Source organism: Paramisgurnus dabryanus, chromosome 20 (assembly GCF_030506205.2).
Source record: "Paramisgurnus dabryanus chromosome 20, PD_genome_1.1, whole genome shotgun sequence".
Classification (NCBI taxonomy): domain Eukaryota; kingdom Metazoa; phylum Chordata; class Actinopteri; order Cypriniformes; family Cobitidae; genus Paramisgurnus; species Paramisgurnus dabryanus.
This window is the reverse complement of record NC_133356.1, coordinates 25,589,914-25,611,735: the sequence shown is the minus strand read 5'-3', so window position 1 is coordinate 25,611,735 and position 21,822 is coordinate 25,589,914. Positions and strand designations below refer to the sequence as shown.

The 21,822-nt window shown below is 36.8% G+C and overlaps 2 protein-coding genes across 2 annotated transcripts; one reads left to right on the top strand and one right to left on the bottom strand.

Moving 5' to 3' along the window:
• Nucleotides 1–103: 103 nt before the first annotated feature.
• Nucleotides 104–4,758, top strand: cccdc110 (coiled-coil domain 110 molecular ruler complex subunit). Its single transcript, XM_065297313.1, has 3 exons — nucleotides 104–374; nucleotides 2,087–3,884; nucleotides 4,089–4,758. The coding sequence occupies exons 1-3, from the start codon at nucleotides 306–308 to the stop codon at nucleotides 4,139–4,141; spliced, it is 1,920 nt and encodes a 639-aa protein (XP_065153385.1). The 5' UTR covers nucleotides 104–305; the 3' UTR covers nucleotides 4,142–4,758.
• Nucleotides 4,759–6,253: 1,495 nt separating this feature from the next.
• Nucleotides 6,254–14,385, bottom strand: hells (helicase, lymphoid specific). Its single transcript, XM_065297312.1, has 23 exons — nucleotides 14,137–14,385; nucleotides 13,962–14,059; nucleotides 13,758–13,861; nucleotides 13,410–13,532; nucleotides 11,679–11,732; nucleotides 11,567–11,591; nucleotides 11,399–11,457; nucleotides 11,238–11,276; nucleotides 10,913–11,137; nucleotides 10,493–10,675; nucleotides 10,254–10,397; nucleotides 9,971–10,167; nucleotides 9,789–9,885; nucleotides 9,529–9,690; nucleotides 9,016–9,167; nucleotides 8,791–8,935; nucleotides 8,609–8,692; nucleotides 8,153–8,272; nucleotides 7,954–8,070; nucleotides 7,696–7,855; nucleotides 7,357–7,453; nucleotides 6,865–6,941; nucleotides 6,254–6,715 (listed from the first exon to the last, which is right to left on the bottom strand). The coding sequence occupies exons 1-23, from the start codon at nucleotides 14,142–14,144 to the stop codon at nucleotides 6,624–6,626; spliced, it is 2,562 nt and encodes an 853-aa protein (XP_065153384.1). The 5' UTR covers nucleotides 14,145–14,385; the 3' UTR covers nucleotides 6,254–6,623.
• Between the last annotated feature and the right edge of the window lie 7,437 nt (nucleotides 14,386–21,822).

Genomic DNA, 21,822 nt, shown 5'->3' with positions numbered 1-21,822 from the left:
CTCATTTGAAGATTACTTTTAATTTTTTTACTTTGCTTTAAATATGGCATATATTTTATTATTTTGATTGATCCCATTGAAAGAATACCCCCCCTCCTATCTAATCTTAGCTGGTTTGGTTTAGTTTAAATTCAGCCTCACCAGTGTATTAATGGATGCTTTTGTTTGGGAATTTCTTACGTTACAGCCATTTGAGCAGAACTGGTTCGATTCAAAACCATTTTTATAACGACTTTCCAAGCGCTTGGGGTTGCCAGAGTTGGTCCAGTCACTATGGTGACAGACATTTTAAAGAGTTTTGAACAATGGGATTTGTGTTGCACAGTAGGCTTGTGTTGCAGTTGGTCCGGAAAGCGGGATTTCGTGCAACTACGGTAAGGGCTGCTTGCTTAATCTTTAAAGTCTTAATATTTTTAAAACTCCTTAACTTTCTGTGATTATTTTGCCAGCACAGCTGTATAACACATAGGGGGCATTTCCAGGACAGGGGTCAAAGGGAAAATTCTGTCATCATTTAGTCACCCTTATGTTATTCTAAATCTGTATAAATTTCTTCGTTCTGTTGAACACAAATGAAAGATAACTAAACAGATCTGGGGCACCATTTACTTCCATAGTGTTATTTTTCCCTACTATGGAAGTGAATGGTGCCCCAGATCTGCTTGATTACAAACATTCTTTAGAAATATCTTCATTTGTGTTCAGAAGAACAAAGAAATATATCGTCACCTTCCTAAACTAATTGCCCAAGTCATTTTTTGACAAAAATGTTTTAGGCTGTTTTATTTTGCCAAAGTCAAAAGACATTGCGCAATTTTACAAGCTTTTCTAAATGGCAGCTGCATCAAGAAGAACACAAATCTACTCAAACTCTGAAGTTAGTTCCATTTATTTGTATTTTTTAAAAACCAAAAAAAAAGACTTGGGCAATTAGTTTAGGAAGGAGACGATATTTGGAAGTGTTTGGAACACTTTAGGGCAAGAAAATGACGACAGAATTTTCATTTTTTGGTAAACTATCCCTTTAAGAGCCTAGTTCAGACTAAAATGCATGTTTGAGTTTGATCTGAAAACAGTTTGGACTGTCATTTCTATATCAGTGCTATTGTTTTGTCTTAAGATGCAGACCAGTAATGTTTTTTGTATTGCGCGTTTGTAAAAACTACTTGCATTTTCTAATATAACTAATGCCTAGTCCTGGATTAATCTAAACCCTGTCACTGAAAATTTAAAATTCTGTCATAATTTACGTTGTTCCAAACCTTTATAAATTTTTGGATTCAAAAGAAGATATTTGGAAGATGTTTGTAAACAAAGCACATATGGGGCACCATTCACTTCCATAATATTATGTTATCTACTATGAAAGTGAATGTTGCCCCTGATCTGTGTGGTTACAAAAATTCTTCAAAAAATATCTTCTTTTGTGTCCAACAGAACAAAGCAGTTTATAAATGTTTAAAATAACTCGAGGGTGAGTATGTAAATGATGACAGATTTTAATAAAAATTTTTGATGAACTATCCCTTTAATATGCCATCAAATTGTATGTTATATAAGTGTGCAATGTATTGACTAATAGTTGGTTAAACACCACTATTTTTTTCTGCATTTTCTTATTTAAATGGGACATATACTGAAAATCTGACTTTTTCCAAGTGCTACAATTGGGTCCCCAGTGCTTCTATCAACCTAGAAAATGTCAAAAAGATCAACCCAGTAACTTAGTTTTGATAAACCATTCTCCACAAGCATGTGAAAAAATATGTCATTGAAATTTGGCTCCCCCTGTGATTTCATAAAGGGATAATACTGCCCCTTAATCTGCACTATCCAACCATGGCACTGCCATTTAGTGCAGAAATTGGCTCATTTGCATTTAAAAGGACACTTTTTGCTCACACCTATATAAATTTTTTTTTTGCTATAATAATTTATCTATATGGTATTTTGAGCTAAAACTTTACATTCATACTCTGGAGACACGTATTTGACATCTTAAAGTCTTGTGAAATATCCCCTTTAACTTGATTGCAATTCTAGGATGGACTGATGATGTCTAAACAACATTTTAATCCCTTTATAGTGTGAAGATACTGTCCACTCATTAATAACAATGGACCCAAGTGTCAAACGGACTAGAAGGTCTGCATACAAGTGCAAACCTGACGGTGTTCAAACACGGCAGAATTTGGAGAGACCTCTTTCTGATAAGATGGGCATCCATCAGCCAGAATCCATCGATGGTGAAATGCAATCAAATGACAAAGAGATACTTTTAAGTCGCTGGAAAGAAGGACAAGAATTAATTTGTGCTGAAACACAGCAGGCTTCGGTGGAAAGTCTTGAAAACAGATTCTTCAAAGTGCATCGAAGTTTACTCCGAAACACAGCTGGGATTGATGAAGATTTTAATGAGCAGACAATGAAATCGCTGCAGAGGATTATATCTGGACAAGGTTTATTGAGCAAAGAAGCAGCTGTGAGTGCAAAACATGAAGGAAATTTAGATCAGCAAACACATTTCCAGATGGACCATAACACCTTCCACCTGCCCTTCGATTACTTGATTCGGTCCAATTCAACAAGATCGGTCAAATGTTCCTCCAACCCTTCCAAAGTCATTTTAAAAGACTCATCAAAGTGTCGTGAAAAAAGCAGAATCGACAAAAGTTTATCTTTTAAAGGCAAACATCTTGACTTCTTTGAAGTTGTAAAGGAACAACTGCAACAGAAAGACCTGGAAAATCAACATCTTGTCCGTTTATTGATGATGAAGCAACGGGAACTGAAAGATACGATGGAGATCTCCAAACAAAGAGAGAACGAAATGCAACTTACTGCTGAAAAGCTGAATTGCGAAGAACAGAAAAATACAGAGATCACCAAAAAGTTTGATCGTACCTGTGAAGATATGAGAGAGGAACTTTCTGAAGCCAAAAGCAACATCAAAAGCTCAGCCAAACAGCTCAAAGCATTACTGGACAAATACGAGCGACTCAAAACGCGTGCAAACGCAGTGAAGGACCAACTCAAAGTGGAGCTCGATGAGAAAAAGAGCTCACAAAAAACACTGAAGAGGTTAAAGGAGTTAACTCAAGAATTGATCAGCAAGCAGAAACATCTCGAGGATGAGAGAGATGCAACGGCGAAAGATCTGTCTTTGTGCCGAGAGACCCTGCAGATGATGGATGGAGAACACAAGAAGAACATCTCCATCAAACAAAGGCTGGAGGAGGAGCTAACAGCCACGAGAACTGAATCTGAAAACCTCAGAGATCATTTATTTAAAACACAAGAAAAGAATAAAGGGCTGATTCAATTGGCTCGCTCCAAAGAGTCAGACAAAGAGAAAAGTTTAAAGGAATCTCAGGACATGATCTCGAAATTGAATGCAGAGTTAAAGAAATGCCAGATGGAAGCGCATCAGCAGGTGGAGGCCATGAAACATGAATCTCAACAGATTCACAACAAACAAAAAGTGGAGATACTTCAACTGCAGGAGCAGCAGAAAGCATGTCTGCAACAGTCCGATGCTTTGAGAGGAGAATGTGAGACCTACATGAGCATGGTTAAAAAACTCAAGATGGAAAAGCAGGTCATTATAGAAAAGCTGGAGAGCATTCATAAAGAAAAGATCGTGTTGGAGATGGCGAGTACGAAGGAGGGTGAAAGATTGAAGGAGGCCATCCGCTTGCTGGAGCGTGAGAGAAAGGTGCTGTTAGAAGAGATGGAGGACTTGAGGAACGATTACCTCGGCATCAGTGACCGTATCGCACAGAAAATGGGCTACGTGGATAAAGCTGATCCTCCTATGACCATCACAGATATCACTACAAACCATCATAGAAGAGCACAAAAGAAGTTGTCACCTACTGATGATGGTATGATGCCTAATTTAACACATATGTTTACCTGACTGTGTGCCAGTCTAAATGTAGTAAAAATGCTTATTAGATTTTTGTTGATTATTTGTGGCCACATTTCCAAATCCTTACTTTTGTGTATTTCTTATGTGGTTTCATAGTTGATGGAGGTATTTTTGACATTGAAATGACTTGATGATTACAATACTTCCTCTCTTACAGTAATAGAAGACATACGAAGGAAACTGAAAGAGGAGAATAACCATCAGTCATGAACTCATCACAGCACAAATTTTATTACAATATTTCATGTGTGCTGTTAGATGCCATTTTATTGTATTCTGGTGCCTTTAAATTAAACAATTGCTTTATGTTCCGGGTCATTTTGATCTGAAAAACCAGTGATTTTGTTCCTGAGATTTTGTGACTTTTTCTCATGATTTATGGCCATGAACATGCATGCAAATTTAGGAAACACTGATATGTTTTGAAATGTACGCAAATAATTTTATAACCATTTTGATGTTCGTGGGTCAGTTTGACCCACATTTTTTTTCCCAGAGGTACAGACCCAAATTAAATTTGTATTCAGTATATGTTGCTATATTTGTGTTTTACTATCCTGAAATGGGAAAAAATGATTCTCACTATTTTCAGTACTGAAAAAGACCAGATAGATGGTAAAAGTGAGCTATCATTTTAATTTACAATGCATATAAAATACCATTTGTCTTTTCTTTCAGACACTTTGTGACTTCTCATTTAGGGCCATTAACATGAATGCAAAGCGAGAAAACACTGACATGTTTTGAGGTGTAAAGAAATATCTTTTTTTATGATTTTGATGTAGTTAATTTGACCCATATTTTTTGTCTCAAAGCAACTGTATATACACAAAATAAATATATTTTACATGCATATTGCTATGTTGGTGTTTTACTACTCTGGAAAGGTAAAAGGTGAGATTTTCCTCAGTACTGAAAGATTTTTCAGACTCAAAGTAAAAGTTAGTATGTCATATACAGTGAAAAAAGATAGCTATGTAAAGCAGATAAATAAATCCAGACCCTGAATACATGTGATAGAAAAACGATGCAAGTTGTGCCCCACGAAACTTGACACCAAAACCTGCATAATTTGTGCCAATGGTACTCTAAAAAAACGTGGTTAATTTTCGTGGTTTTCTTACAATAGAGTTCAATAGGGGCAAACCACTTATTAAATAAAAAGCAGTAAGACTTTATGCATACAAAATATTGTGCCGGAGACTCAAGAGGTAAAATCCCAATCTTAAGGAAGCTTAAATCCTTGATATCTGCCTTGACTGTGCAGTTACACACAATCTTTAATATTTTGCTTCAGGTGAAAGAATAAAAGTTATTGGATAATCCAAAGCATGTCACTAGTAAGGAATAATGGGTCCCTGGGAGAAAGGGGAACACCCATCCAGTTGATAAAGTAAAACTAACCTGATGTAGGTTAACATTAGCTTCTTATGCTCCAAGTTTTTGGCATAGACACGGTTCTATTAAACATGTGACCAGTGTTTGAGTTAATAAAAAAAAATAATTACTAGTTACAAACGTGTAATTAGATTATTGTACAAATTACTATTTTCAAAAATTATTAAATAACTACTAAATATTATTCCTATTTAGTAAATGATACAGATAGGCTTAAAACAGCTCAAATGAATCATATAAAAGTACATCAATTATTCTGCTCACATTTTTTTAAGGTCTAATTCTCAAAATTAACTACTTTTACCTCAATATAGTCCTACTGCTTATTTATACTTGGTAAAGTAGTTGTTAAGTTTAAGTATTAGTAGAAATTGGACAGAATCAGGCAATATTATGTGGTTTTTAAGTACTAACAAACAGCCAATTTCAAAGTAATATTAATACTAATAACCAACCAGTTAATAGTGAGAAATACATTAGAGTCCAACCATTGTTCTTATTAACTCAAAGTATTTAAAGTTAGAAGAATACATAAAAAACATGCCTTTTAACCTTAGACTTTAAGGAGTGTTTCCTGGACAGGGCTTAGACTAGTCCTAGACTAAAATAAATGTAAGAGCTGTCCAAACCGAAAACAACTTGCACTGACATATCTTTAAAAAAATACACCATTGCCCTTTGTTTTACTTCAAAATGCACACAAGTAATGTTTCTAGTAAGTCATGCTAGTTATATTTCCTAATTAAACTAGGGCCTAGTCCTGGCTTAAGATAAACCCTGTCCGGGAAACCACCCCTAAATGTGGATCCACTATTGTATAATATATATATATATATATATATATATAAAAAATTGATTTACAGTCCATACACATTTAGTTCAATTACTTTACTTTTTGTAACTAGTTACACCCAACACTGCAGGTGACAACATACAAAATATTTATTATATTTTGAAGACAAGAAAATATGAAATACAAAAAAAAGGCAAAGTCTACGTTTTACAGTATTTAAAACTCAAAGTGCTTTAAAGAGCATTACTGTCTAGATGCATGATGCTCCTATTCAGTCAACTAGACATTAAATGCAACGGTATTTATAAACTGCTGGTTTAGTGCGATTACAACATAACACAACATTTGAAAATGTACTTAAGAAATGCTAAACGGTTCCTAACTACTGGTGTATAGGCTGATTAAAGCAGCATTGATTGACACAAAATCTTAAAACAGTAGAAAGACTCAATCTTTCTGTACAACCAGCAGGAAGGCTTTAGTGCTTGTTTCTTGATCAGTTCAGGACAGACTTATTTCATCATTGTTATCTTTGGCCTCGATAACCTTAAACACGCCATTCTTCTCCTGTTTCACGCGCTTCGTTGCTTGATCTGAAACATGAGATATGATTCACATTAGAGAGGCATTACAAAAACATCATTCTGTATGACACCATGCAGTAGCCTGAAATTCAATCTTATTTCCACACAAGATACACTGATAGCCAGTTACACTTCAGATAGGAGATGTGAACCTTTACCCATTAAATCTCTACGGTCCAGTAGGAACTCCAGATCAGCGTCACTGATGACCTTTCCTTTAGTTCCTTTCACTGCCCTGCAACACAGCATGAAAGACCACGTCAAAACTGTATAATGAAGAAACTTACAGTGCAACATCTGGCTCATATAATATCGCTATCATTATTAACCCTATGTCTTTCCAGATTTGTGACCCAGTCTGTTCAAACAAAAAAAAACATTTTTGGTGATCCTCCTACATGATATAAAGAACATTCTGTAAAAATATAATCTTGAAATCTTTAATAATGACCAAGATCATGTCCAAGATTAAAATCAAACTTTGCTCCTTATTTTATTCGATTATGAGACTTTAGCCTGGATTTCACAGGCAGGGTCATGTGTGATCATCTGGATCACCAGATGAAAGTCTTACAGGTTTGTATCAACCAAGTAAATGACATCATCTTTTTGAGAGAGCTATTTGGCTAACGTTTTGTGAATTTCTTTACCTTTCGTAGTCTCTGGATTTCAGAAGATCTACCAGTTCATTCACATCAATGCAGCTTTTGGTCTGTTTTAGTTCTGCCTTTGAACCTTTAAATTTATCTGATGAGAAATATAAGACACAAGTCAATAACAAAGCATATTTCTTAAAAAAAAAATATTAAACTTCTCATAGAAAGAACCATGTAAGAAACTTTAATGTGTAAAAACTTTTAGTGGTTCAATGCAAATTTATCAATGTAAGACACAACACTGAATTCCTACAGAGCATTTTAAAGCACCATTTAAGCTTTTAATTATATTTGTATTATAAGTATTAGATTTTTTCTGCAGTATCTGCTTACTTTTGTGTATAACCATCTTCTCAAGCTTTCTTTTGGCGGATGCTCTCTCCAGGATCTTTTCATCAATGGTGTTGGCCGTAACGAGGCGGTATACCATCACAGGTTTCGTTTGCCCGATACGATGACACCGATCTTGGGCTTGCAAATCTGCCTGAGGATTCTGGAATTAAATTCATAACACATTATACATTGACTTTGTATTGACAGCTTTTCATGCATAAATTAAAAATAGTGAAGTGAGCACATTTATATTCATACCCAGTCACTGTCAAATATGATGACCGTGTCGGCAGCTGTCAGATTGATCCCAAGCCCACCGGCTCGAGTGCTCAGAAGGAAGAGGAACACCTCTGGATCGGAGGAGAACTTCTTCATCTGGATCAAGAACATGCACTTGATCAATGTGACTGAAGTGTAATGTCATAGGCAACAAACTGTGCTACAATGTGCTGCTTACATTTTCATCTCGGTCTGCGTAACTCATAGACCCGTCCAGGCGGCTGTACTCATAACCCCGGAGGTAACAGTAATCCATCAGCACATCTAATATAGAAGTCATCTGGCTAAAAATCAACACCTGCACAAAATAAAAATCTAGATTTATTCAAGCCTGTAAAGACACACTTTTATTATTATTCATCAAATGAACAGAAGAATGTTTCATTTCTTTATGGGGGTTAGAGGGTACACAAATAATTCACTATCATGGCTGCTTGATGTTATCTTGCCAGCCAAATGTTCATAAATGTTTTTTGCATACATAAACGGAGAATAAATATCGCACCCATACAAAACCACTTTGATAAAGCAAACAATAAATTGTATGCATAAGTGCAGTGGAGTTTGACACTGACTGATAGAGCAGAGCAGTTAATCATTAAATGTACACATCACGACAAAATATGAACTTTACCTTGTGTCCTCTTTTCTTCAGCTCAGGAAGCATTCGGTCCAGGACAAGAAATTTCCCTGATGTTTCCACTAACTGTTCATCGATCTGTACACCAATGAGATGAAGATTATTTCACTTGTTTTACAACCCAAGCTAAAAAAAAAACAGACTGCAAAGCTAAATGTAAACTGTGTGTAAATTACCTTGAAATCTCCTGTGGCGGGGTCCAAAGGATATTCAATCAGATATGCATGGTTGCAGCATCTTTTCAGCAGCATCAGTATGTTCTGCAGTTTCAGGTTGATTTGAGCATCGACCGGCATATACACATCCACAATTGGGCCGGAGCTAAGAGGAACCATATATGAAAATAAAGCTTTGTGCAGAAACTTATGAGCTACCAATCAGAGATTACAAGACACACAGACCTTTCCTGACTTTCCATCTCTTTCTGAACCTTTGCCAGGTATTTCTCAAAGTCTTTGGCGGAGTCGGTGTTGCTCTCTGAATAGTCCACCATCTTCCTTGTCTTGCGTTTCGGACGGCCGCTGGACGTCAGCTGCACGGGTCTTGAATCATCCTTTAGGAGATAGTATTATGATACAAAATTAAGATGGACACTTTGGGCAGTATGAAAACACCTCAAACCCAAAACGGTACTGAACTCAGCGTAATGTTGCAGATGTACATTTTCAGTCACTGTTGCTCAACAGATTTTATTGTAAGGCTTTTGTGTCAAACCATTTTATGCAGAAACCTTGATGGCTGCCCTTCATTGACTTTGCACATCATATAATTTTACATCAAATGTATCATGCCAGATGTACATATACCTAACATGGCTCAAACACATTCAAGTCTTGCATTGTGCTTCGTTCTTTTATCACATACACTGACCACCCAAACACAAAATCTATACAATCCATTATAAATTAACTCACCTTCTCCTGGCCCAGTAGCTTTGCTATGGTCCTGTTAACAATGGCCATGTAAAGGGACTCTTGTTTGTTGGTGAGGGGAGCATACACAATAATCTCTTTCTTTGGTGGAACCTCCAGTGTGACATCTGACTTCAGTCTTCTTAGCAGGAAAGGAGTGAGGATCTAAAAACGTGATGTCATCAAAACCAAACGAAAAGGTGAAAAATATATTCAATGGAAATGTTAAATTGGAAGACTGGTAAATGGTATACAACACTGACCTGATGAAGCATGTGAAGGACGTTTTGCTCTCGCTCGATGGCTACAATATTTTCTGTATCAGAAGTGATGGTGCTGATGTCAAACCATGACTCAAAACTGAGAGAAACAACAAATACAGCACATGAAACAAAGACAGGCAATCCATTCAAGAGTCAGTAAGATGATTTGGGTAACATCTTACCTCTTCAGGTCATCAAACACATCTGGAAGCAGGAAGTTTAGGAGAGACCACAGCTCTGACAGGTTATTCTGCAGGGGCGTTCCTGTCAGGAGCAGTTTGTTATCAGCCGGTAACATCTTCAGTTCTTGCACTAGCCGACAATTCAGGTTCTTGATCCTGTGGCCCTCATCCACAATCAAGTAATTCCAGTGAAAACGCTAAAAAAACAAGCATGATTAGACTTATAAAAAATACAATTCTGTGAAATAAGTTTAGGGACACTAAAAATTGAGGATTTGTTTACCTGGAGAAACCTTCTATCTCTCATTGCAATTTCGAAGGATGTAACCACCACAGGATACATTTTGAGGGGACCTTGGTGTTTACGGATCTGTTTCACAAGGTCCATCCTTTCCTTCTGAGGGCCGTGATACAGCAGGACAGACACCTTAAACACAAAGCAAAACCAATAGTCAAAACATCACGCTCAATACATACATACAATGGTTTTGCTGTTGTTATTTTTTATAAAAAGTTACATACCTCTGGTGTAAAGCGTTTAAATTCACTGATCCAGTTTGGAAGAGTTGACAAAGGTGCTACGACTAGAAAGGGCCCAAGAACTTTTCTCTCAACCATCATTGCAATATGGGCAATGCACTGAATGGTTTTTCCAAGGCCCATCTCATCGGCGAGGATACCGTTGATACCGTTCTCCCACAGCATCTATAAAACAGACATAAGAGTGTATGTCAGCAATGCAATAGCATTAATGCCTAATGAACACCATAACTTATACTCCAACTTAATTTTTTGATATAAACATGCATTTTCTGTATGCGCTATAAGACGCATGTGAAAACAAAGCACCATTTACATGTGTACATTATCAAATGTGGTATTCGAGCGTTGAAGTTTTTTGTATAATAACTGTGCTGCCATCTGGTGGTGAACTTCTCTTACCCTAAGCCATTCTATTCCCTCCACCTGGTACCATCTCATCACACCGCCAGTGAAAAGAGTGGGTTGCTGTGCGGGCACAGGTTGGCCGTTCACTTTTCTATCTGGATCCACCATCTGCTTGCTGTTTTCTCGTAAAGCCTCAGACAGTCGTCCTTTAATGTCAGAGTTTGTCTCACCCAGTTTCTCAATTTCCTCAGGTTCCAGTGTAACGGATGTATCAGCGTCCTTCAGAAAGAGAAATTTATGAACGTGGTGTAATTTACAATGCATTTGAACGTTTCCTGGAAGGCGTTAACATCAGGAAAAGAAATAATAAAAATCTTACCGCTTCTAATTTAGGTTTTTTGGCCTTTGAGAGAATTTCCTTTAAGGAGAGAGAGAGAGAGAGAGAGAGAGAGAGAGAGAGAGAGAGAGAATCCAGTTGAAGAATGATACATGGGTCATTTATGTTGTAGATTAATATCAAAGGTATAATAAAATGCTCACCTCTTTGGACATGACATCGGCGATTTTGTAGTCCTCTCTCTCACGCTTCTTTCTCTCAGCTTAACACAGTAACGGGTAATTGATTAGATAAACAAACTGCACATTATCATTACCTAAACATTTTCAAATAAATTAAATTATGTTGTATTGAAATGCAATAAGGTCTACCTTTCACAGGCTTTTGACTGGTGCCCTGCAAAGAACAATTACATGACAGTCAATAAGTTTTTGTTTTTACATGAAATAATTTTAAGGCAGATAAGCATTTTTAGAAGCGTACCTTTTGCTTCAAATTAGCAGCTCTCTTTTCAAGCCTCTCCTTTTTTATTTTTTCCTGTATTTTGAGAAAAACATTAAAGTTAATTTCTGCAAAAAAATAAACTGAAAATAAATTTTACTAGGGCTGTGCAAAAAAAACAAAAATTGCCTGTGATTCTCATGCGTATTTCATCTGTAAAGCCAGTTCGGTGATGAGTATTAAATCGCCATCAACTGCTTTCAGATGGAGCGCCATTTACTATAGCAGTACTAATTATAGCAGGCAATTTTTTGCACAGCCTTATATTTTACTCTACATGCACTATAAAAAGATTTGTTGGTTTAACTTAAAAAATTAAGTAACCTGGTTGCCTTAAAATGTTGAGTTTATTCTACCTAAAATATCATGGCACTTTTTAATTTCATAGTACTCCTCGGGTTGGGTAAGCTCACTTTTGGGGCTTTACTTAACCAGATAGAAAAGCTAAGCAAGCCAAAGTAAAGTGAGCTGACATAACCTGACCCGTGGGGTACTATGCACTGGAAAAGCGCTATCAGTTGACTCAAAGTTTGTTGTGTCACTAGGGATGGGACAATTTATCAATATGGCGATGTATTGTTCGCCCGCCTCTGGCAATACGAGAATCGATACACTGGCATCAAATATCGATACATTAGTTAATAAACGAGATTCCCTAAATAGATTTCCCAGCGCCATTACTTTATGGCTCCTTGGGGCGGTGCTAAACAGATAAATGATTTGAATGAGGGAATGTATGCTGAAAGAGATTATGATAGGATGGCATGGATTCAGTGATGTGGAATGACGAGTCCTCTTACTTGATGCTCGGTGGCTTGTTCGGTTAATTTATCCTCTTCAGCCTTCCAGGTATATTCTCTATGCTATTGTTTATCGTGTAAATAACTGATAATGTTACGATTACGTATGAACATCTTTTCAGCCTGCTGTTTTGTGTGCTATTGTTTAGTTGAATAATTTGCCTCTCCAGATGAAATGTGTGTTCTTCGGCACGGATTTTGTGAAATAATTGTATAAATAAATGACACGTCTACTGCGACTTATGTTATTTCATCCGACTGACGCATTTTTGATTGGTGCAACTTATATTCCGATGCGACTTATAGTCCGGAAAATACGGTATGTGTCATTACTGCAGATATTATGGGGAAAAAGTAAATAATTGCATTAATTGATATAAGGTGTGCACTTTACTTTTCTGTTTGCACTTTTTAAATTTTCAGTCAAGGGATACAGTACTCCTAGTAAAAACTTTTTGTGGACTTGCATAAAGAGACAAAAGTTGCACTTAAAACTTTATATAATATCAAAAATTAGAAATTTTAAGGCAAACGGGTAACTTACTTTAAGTGGAACTAACTTTTTTACAGTGTGGTAATGCATCTATGAATGCAGCATCACAGGTCAAAACATGAAGCAAACACAAGATACTAGACATAATTTGCTAAATTATTAATGGTCTTTTTTAAATTCCTAAATTTGTAACAGCCTAACAATGTAGCTAATCTTGTTACTTTGTCACCCACCCCCTACTGTAACAGTATATGAATGGTTGCTTTCAATACCACTACCCACAAACATCTGCATCTGTGCCAGCCCGGCAGGCAGCTTACAATTCATGTTAGATAAAAACACCCTAAAGAGATTTACATCCGGAAACAATAAACCATGCAGAGCGACAGCTCTTTCCTGTCTTATAAACGAAACACATACCTCTTGCTGCTGCTGCTCCATTTTAGTAAGGAGAAACTTTGAGTAGATGTTGCTTTTCTGCAAAAGATGCTGCAGTCTTTTGAATCGCATCTCTTGGGTATCTTTCTCACATGACTGCCTGGCCTGTCAACATAAGAGGCACCATTAATACATTAACCTCAGTTCCTAGTATGCATATCATGATATGCAACAATTTATAATATTGGCTTATTTGGACTTTATTAATTTTCCATAAATTACTTTCAGGACATTACTAATTTCCATGACTCTTCCCAGTCTATCTTTTCACATTCCACATCTAACATTCATTGGATATATAATGTCATCCATAAAAGCACAACTGTTTACCTCCTCCAACATTTCTTTCTCCTTTTTCTCTCCCTCTTCCATCAGATGTTTCTCCTCCTCTTCCATCTCTTTGGTAATGATCATCTCAGGAACAATGCATGTTTCTGCAACGTGCAGATTATGTATAAAGCACATGATGCATGAACTTGCACAGACAGGTATACCATCATCTTTATGGGATTCAGTGCAAATTTCAATGCCTACCTGTATTTGCACCCTCAACAGAGGTACCCTCAGGCTCTTCAGATTCATTGGGTTTGGGACAATGAGGCGAAACACTGCGTGTCTCTTCTTTGACAATGCTAAAACAATGAAAATCAATGTAAATGCATGGCTCTCCCAACAACTCGTGTTATAAATAAAGTTGAAAGAGACTTACCTGCTCATTTTCGCTGCTTTCTGTGCAAACTGTCTGCAAATCTGGACTGTATCTCTTACCACGTTTACTGAAAATATGAACAACTACGTTAACTAACATAAAACAAAACTTTACGCAAAAAAATAGGCGCAAGGGTTTCAAAAACGCAGAATGAAATGCAAATGTGCCCGACCGTTTCGTCGGATAAAGATAAAATAATATGAAACTCGAATAAAAGCAGCTGAACAGTAGTTACACGAGACAGCGTGGCCAGAGTAACGCGAGACCGTGGAGTGAGAAAGCGGAGTCTTTTCGCGCCACTTCGGGCGAAACCACTACACATCACATTTGGAGGGGTGCAGAGCACACATTGTTTTGTTTTTATTTGCTATATTGCTTTTCAGTATTGAATGTTGATGAGTCTGTTTTTATTATAATAAGTTTAGAAATAGTAGGTTGATTTTTGAGTAAAACATTTGTAGAATATATTTTCGGATGGTTTGGCAAATATATATAGCGACCCCTTAGACGGCAGCATTTATGCAAACAGACTACTTGATATTTCCCGCGAAAGTAAAGTGCAGGGCAGTTCATTGAGTGCAAAAATATGCGTGGATAAAAATTTAATTAGCCAGTCGTCCTACCACCTGTCATGTACAAAAACGCACATAAAATATTAGTTATGTATTGGAGTTGCGAAAGCTTTATGGGTCAAAAACTGAATAGTAATAGAATAGTATTTAGTTAACAATATTACGCCACGTGTGGCTTCTCATTTGCAAGACGCTTAGAAAAAAAGCCTCTCCTAAATTAATACAAATAGTATACGGCTTGATGAAGTAGCCTCGTGACGTAGGTAAAGTATATTTCTTACTTTACATAATTTAATCGTAATGTCGCGTGCATTAGCTTAACGTTACTCTGCTTAAAACAATTATTACTTATGCACAAACAGTCATTACTCATGGTTGAAAAAAAAAAAAAAAAAAAAATTACTCATGGTTGAATAACGCGTAGCCTTTCGTGATTTATCTTTCACAAAAACATTGGAAACAAAATTATAATCGAAATCATTTCACAATTACATTATAAAATTACAATCTAAATAAAACAAATTGTTGCCTAGCAACGAAGCAACGTTTGTTGCCGTGCATTTGCCACCATCTTTTGCTATTGACATCTTTACCCATCTTTACACATCAATAAAGATGTTGTTTGAAATGTTATTTGTGTGTTGTGATGTTGTTCTTGTAGTGTAAATTAAAGCCCAGCTTTGAGAAGAATTTAAGAATGCTTGGCACAAATGCACACATGCTCAAAGGCTCATAACCGCTGTCATTAAAACAAGAGCAGATCAACAAAATATTAACAACTCATATAACTGTACTCAATTTATGCTTTACTAACTGTAAGCTTTTTGTTTTTCTATGCATTTTTTTTATATTCGAACAAGACCCATTACCAATTTGAGGGGTCATTAAAAACAAATATTGTGCAATTATGCCCCAGGCATCACTTTATTTTATAGCTTTATCTCTGCAGGCCAGAATAAACTACAATAAACTTCACCTTAAATGCACTACCATGCTTGAGAATGATATCAACAGAGCCAATGAATAGATAGTCATATCTCATGTGCTCCACCCTCTGCAACGTGTGGTGTTTTAGTGGGTAAAGAGTTTATTTTTGTTTTAAACCTCTAGTTAATTAAAGCTCTATTTGCTTCAAAACAGTGATTCTTCTACATGAAGTTATCTCTTTTTAGACCTCCTTCCAGTGGGATCTTCAGCCAGATGATGTCTTCTGAATCCTATGGCCTGAATTAACCACACGGTGTCAGTAGAGAGTTGAGTTCAAACTAGGTGAGTCTACTGAACCCATGTGTGAACTGCAAAGAAATGTATCTATTAAAACCCTTAAAGGTGTATACTATAATATTATTGTTTTGTCACACTGCAATTAATAATTTTATGCACTTAATTACACTTGCACCATGTTGACACAAATGAGCTTTTTTTGGCAAGTATGCTAAGCAAACAAGGATTTTTTTCAAATAGCACAGAAAACAGACACAATAAGACAAAGATAAACTAATACATTTTTGTATTATAATTAACAAAATATACAAAACTGTATTCTATTGATTCTATTCTAACTCGTACTTAAAGAGCAACTATGGTCCGATCCACATTTTTTTATTTCCCTTGTTGTGTAAGTGTGTATTAGTTCATGTTAACAATATGCAAAGGGTACAAACCCCAAAGTAAACGATGACGTAAGTTATCGTTTCCACCATAAATCTCTTTTCTTGGACTACAACAAACACACGGATTGTAGGCAACAGTTTACTTCCTGGGCCTGTTGACATATACAAGACAGAAATTATTATAATTCCTTCCGTTTGGACTCACAGTCTGTAAATGAACTCCTGTTAGCATTGCATTGTGAGCGAATCTTTTAAACATGGTAAGGGGTGTCACATTTCCGGGTGACGCCAGTGGTTTTCAGGCCATCACAATGTACATATAAGCTGGCCAATCAGGGACACTTTTCAAATCAGTGCATTTCAGGAAGATAGTGAAATATGGAGCTAGAAAAATGTATGGTATGTGGAAAATAAAGTTTTATTTTAACCATAAACCACGCAAATTATACCAAATACACAAATTAACATTGTTTTTTAGCAATGAAATAGGTGCAATTTAAGATAAATAAAGACAAATCTTTAAAATTAGTCCCAGTCAGATTCATTTGAAATGTCTTTTAAAATCTTAGTAACGCACAATTAGTTCACATAATTAAACGTTGCTGAAAAACACATCAACTCACGCTTTATGGCTTTTAATTTGATTTCGACTGCACACACTGAGCACAAGCCAATGGTAGTGAAACTAAGGTGGCTCTGAAATTCTTCACGCTTGATAAGAGCAGATCCATTTACAAAACAGCTTTTCGTCAAAGGACAGGTCTCCCTCCTGCACACTGTCCCAGAGAGCTCTTATCTTCCCTTTAAAAGACTGTGCGCTCTCGTCACGTGTCACACGTCCCTCCTTTCTTCCATCTTAAAGAATGAACCGCTGCAGATTCCACCTGAGCCTGAGGCCAAACCTGTTCAAATTATACTTGAAATCTAATAGCTTCATATTCACTAATGGAACACCATGTGTCTGTGAAGGTCTTCATTCGTTCTGGTCATCATTAAATATAGTATAAAAGTACAGAAGGTCTTTAACTTCTATTTCTACAGGTCATACACATGCGGTTATGGGTCCAGTTCCTGGGAAACACATAGAGAGCATTGATATATCAGACAATAATCGGTATCAGTCGATAAAAGCAATTTTTTTACACTATCAGCTATATGCCGATATTATTTTAAACAGCCGTCATGTCTGATATATACTGTCACTTAAAAGAGAACAAGTAAATGCAACAAATTTGAGCTCTGTGTATAGAAAATTTAAAGAAACATCATTAGTTTAATTTAGAGTAGACGTCACAGTTACGTCACTGCAAGCTGCGCGCGCAATGCGGTTGCAGAAAAAGAGTGGAAATGAATTAGACACGAGTGAAACGAGCAAGATAACTCACTAGAAAATGTCCTGTTGTGCTGTTAAGTGTCAGAATAAGAATGCCAAAAAAGATGGCTTTCATTTTTATAGAATACCATCGTCGAAGACATCATTTGAAGATAAACGTAGGTGTTTATGATTACAATAAGCCCTTAAGCGGACAGAATGGAGCGAGGAAATCATCTGGAAATCTTTTAATAATTAAAATAGAAAATAAGTAGAGAAGATGTCCGGTGTTCTGTGGAAGTCTGTTCCCTCCATGTATTTCTTATAGCGTTTTTATCACGTTACAATTATAATTTATGTAAAAATAATTGATTTAGCAAAAAAGAACAATACATATACATTACATACATGCATATCAGTAGCCAAGCCATTTCAACTTTTTATCTATCTAAAAAATAAAAGTAACGTGATTAAAACGCTATAAGAAACATTGCACTAAAGGGAAACATAGAGGAATCAGACTTCGACAGAACACCGGATCCATAAAAACCACGGTTTAATGCGGAGCAGTCACTTTCTACAACCAGTTTGGCTCCGCCCACAAAAAACGTCATCTCTGTTTGCAAACACAAAATTGGTCTATACATGTATAAAACAGACATAAAAATGTAAGGCTATTTCGCAGATACAACATGACGTAAAGCTTAAATTAGTGTATAGCAAAGATACTGAAAAAAACAAGATTAAGCACTCCTATTACTATGAATAGGAGCACAATATGGCTGCTTTGGCGAAAGAAGTCCCACCTTCCAGTTAAAGGCGGGGTGCATGATATCTGAAAAACCAATGTTGAAATCACTTAAACAAACATACCCCTAACCCAATAGAATCTGGACTTTCTTTTGAAAGACCCGCCCCACCCATTCGCCAGTGATGCGCGGGTCAATGTATAAACAACCTGCACCCAACCGATGTTTTCAACTAACCCGCCCACAACTTGGACCGCAAAATAAAAATATTTATCCCGACCCACTTTCAGCATTTTTTAAAAGTAGTAACTGTTTAAAATAGTTATTGGCATCTTTATTTCAAACAACCCGACCGCGACCCGATTTGAGCTCAAGAAATGAAAGTTATGGTACAGTTGATGTCAGATTTATTTGTTGGTCAAATTGTTTTTTATTGTGATTTGATCACATAATTTTAGCTATATGTGTTTTTCCCTATTCAAGTAGATAGGACTTTAGTCTTGGATGACTAAAATAGCTGCCCTGCGTCGTTGCAAACATTGCCTAGTGGCACGACTTCCCTAAAGGGACTTTGGTGTATAGTGTGACTTTCATTTGCACCATACAGCAAATCATTGACTCAAATATGCAGGAGGAGCTTTACCCAAACAATGGGGTTTAGGAGGTGACGTTCAACCCTGAATTCCTTCAGAATAATAACTCATATCGGTTGAAAATCCTTTCTGCTGGTCTTGCATGTATGGGCGTGTTAAGTTAGTTTGTGGGGGATACATCCGGGTTATCAGGAAGGTTATCTTGGACAGCTGGCTTACTATAAACATATGGAAACAACCTATTAACCCATTTCCTTCATTGGAGCTCTCTGTCTGTTATTTTAGACCAGTCATTCATTTTACTCCTCTCTCATTTCTGAGGTGATTTACTGGCAACCCTAGTCACATGTGTAATTATGACCTCTAACGGGACATTTATTATCTCTCAGGGACAGTTCTGAGGATTTGCCAAGAACGAAAAGCAATACACATTTCTGTTTTAAAGCCATTTAAGTGTCCAATTGTACTTATATGTTGTTGCATTTTGTTTTAAGTATATATTAGGACCCTGTTTCCCAATCCTGGTCCTCAAGGACCCCCTCCCAGAATGTCTCCTTATTTAACGCCTGATTTAACTCATCAGCTTGTTAGAGAGACATGTTTACCATTTTGGAAGGAGGTTGATTAGTTGAATAAGGAGACATCTCGAGTCCTCGAGGACCAAGATTGGGAAGCACTGTATTGTGGGGCCCCTGGACCTCCTATAAGCATTGAGGGACCCCCCATAAAGCACAAAAATATAAATTGGGGTGTCCCCTGGTTTTTATTCAAATAAAAATATTACATGAATTTCTCGCGCCGCCACAAAGCGATACTGTCCATTATTTGTCCATTATAAACGAAAAAATTGTCTGAAATAAAATGTAAACCAAAGTGCACCTTACGCTGTTTTGTGTTTGCTTAGCTAGGGGATCCACCATAATCTTTGACATAATTCGAACACTGGTTGTATTCCCATAAAGGTACAAAAATTATCATTTAAGGCAGAAGTTCTCAACTCCAGTCCTCTGCCCCCCTACCAGAACATTTTAGATGTCTCCTCATATAAAACTCCTGATTCCAATCAACAGGCTCCTTCCAAAATGTTTGAAACGTTCCTTAATTAACACTGATGAACTGAATCAGGTGTTTTATATATGGAGCAGTGGCGGCTGGTCACTAGGGGGCGCTGGGGCGCCGCCCCCTTAAAGCTGGCCAGAGAGGAAAGCTACTTTAACATGTTACCAAAAAGTTAAATATATAGTGCAAATTAATACAAAATAAATTCATTTAGTTGTACTATTTCACTGTTAGTCATGTTATAATTTATTTAAAACAATTAAAAATCAAAACTGAGTTCGTTGTGTGTGTGTCATGTTTGTGTGTCTGGGGCGCACCCCTAATGAGTGTCTATGTAGGTCAGGAAAAAGGGTAAAAACATGTGACCTGAGGCTGAGCTCTAAGTGGCTGGTTTCGGATCCGCCCTGGGGCGCAGGACTGTGCGTCCCAAACACTCCCACTTATGTTGAAAGCGAATCAATATTGCTTTTAATGTTTTTTACCTCCTGTGATTGGATGGTTCGAAGAGTCTCATAACCGCGTTGGAGATTGCTGTGTTAACTGATAGCTACAGTACAGATCAGTGAAAGCAAGTAAAATATCTTGAGATGAAGGAAAATATGCTTTTATCCTTACAAAATCACCCTTTACAAGGTATTTAATTGATGAATAAATAAAGGATTAAGAAGCTTGGATTAGATCGACCAACGGAGTCAAATGATGGCAGTCTGTGTTCTCCACCACTTCTCATGGCAAACGGAGTTGGCTAGCTGGATATTATGTAAGTCTTCTTGAGTTTTATTTTTTCCCTGTTTGCTGTTTTAAAGTCTGAATGCGTGATAGACGTGCACGTCACGACATGAACTTTTGTGGCGCGTTTGAGCTTGTGTTGCGTGGACATAATGAGAGCGAGTGCTGCTCATATAATCCGGTATATTCCGTGGCTTGGTCAACTTTGTTGTTAGTTTTGTTGTTGTACAGTGTTGTAGAGTTTAAAAAGCACCCACGAGAAAACCACTGTTTTTAAGGAAACTTCACGAACCGTGCATATTGAGCTGATGGACTGTATGTACTCCCTGTTGTGAGGGAAAAATGTGCTTGTGCTATGGCTATAAAAGCAAAAAGAAACATACGAGCCTGTGATTAGGCAACTTTAGTGTCTCTTTTTGTGTGTATTCGGTCGCGTTAAACGAAAAGTCTTTGACGGAGAAAATTTAAGCAGGATAAAGAAAATATGAGCGCCATTTTGGCAGATGCCCATACAACTCAACTTGAGAATGTAATTCCTATGTATGTCCAGTTGATAGCACTGTGTTGCTCAAATGACGCCCTGGTTTCTAGATATTCTCGCGATATTTTGATGTCATACACTGATTGGTCTGCGCATGGCTGCTGAAGTTAAACACTACAGGTCAGGAGCGCTGCAACAAGACGCCTGTCTAAGGTAAAGATACAAAATCTAATGACAAGAGTCTGCATTAATCTGCCTTCATGCGTTTATTACATAAGATGGTTTCAGATGAGTTTAGTTTAATTAAGATTTTTACATGTTTATTGATATTATAATCGCAGTAGTATTTTGTTATTTGATTTGTTCATATTTGCCTGTTCAGCATAAAGCTCCGTGTTTTATTGCCTCCGCTGTCACTGTGAGAAAAAAAAACATTAATCTGCTTCGTGTGATGGTAAAGTGATGCACGGTCTCCGTTTATCTGTTCTCTAAACAAATGAATAAACACATTGTATGCTCGTCTTGTAAGTTTATGATTAGAAATGGACATGTGAACGAAAATGAAAATAATTAAAACA

Bases quoted from the DNA above. Each gene is read 5' to 3' on its own strand.
- cccdc110 (XM_065297313.1), top strand. From the start codon at position 306: ATGGGATTTGTGTTGCACAGTAGGCTTGTGTTGCAGTTGGTCCGGAAA. The intron at 375-2,086 runs GTAAGGGCTGCT...ATCCCTTTATAG, and splicing joins CGGGATTTCGTGCAACTACG to TGTGAAGATACTGTCCACTC. The intron at 3,885-4,088 runs GTATGATGCCTA...CCTCTCTTACAG, and splicing joins GTTGTCACCTACTGATGATG to TAATAGAAGACATACGAAGG.
- hells (XM_065297312.1), bottom strand. The intron at 9,691-9,788 runs GTCAGTGTTGTA...TCACGTTTTTAG, and splicing joins TCCTTCACATGCTTCATCAG to ATCCTCACTCCTTTCCTGCT. The intron at 6,942-7,356 runs GTAAAGAAATTC...GCTGTGTTGCAG, and splicing joins AAATCCAGAGACTACGAAAG to GGCAGTGAAAGGAACTAAAG.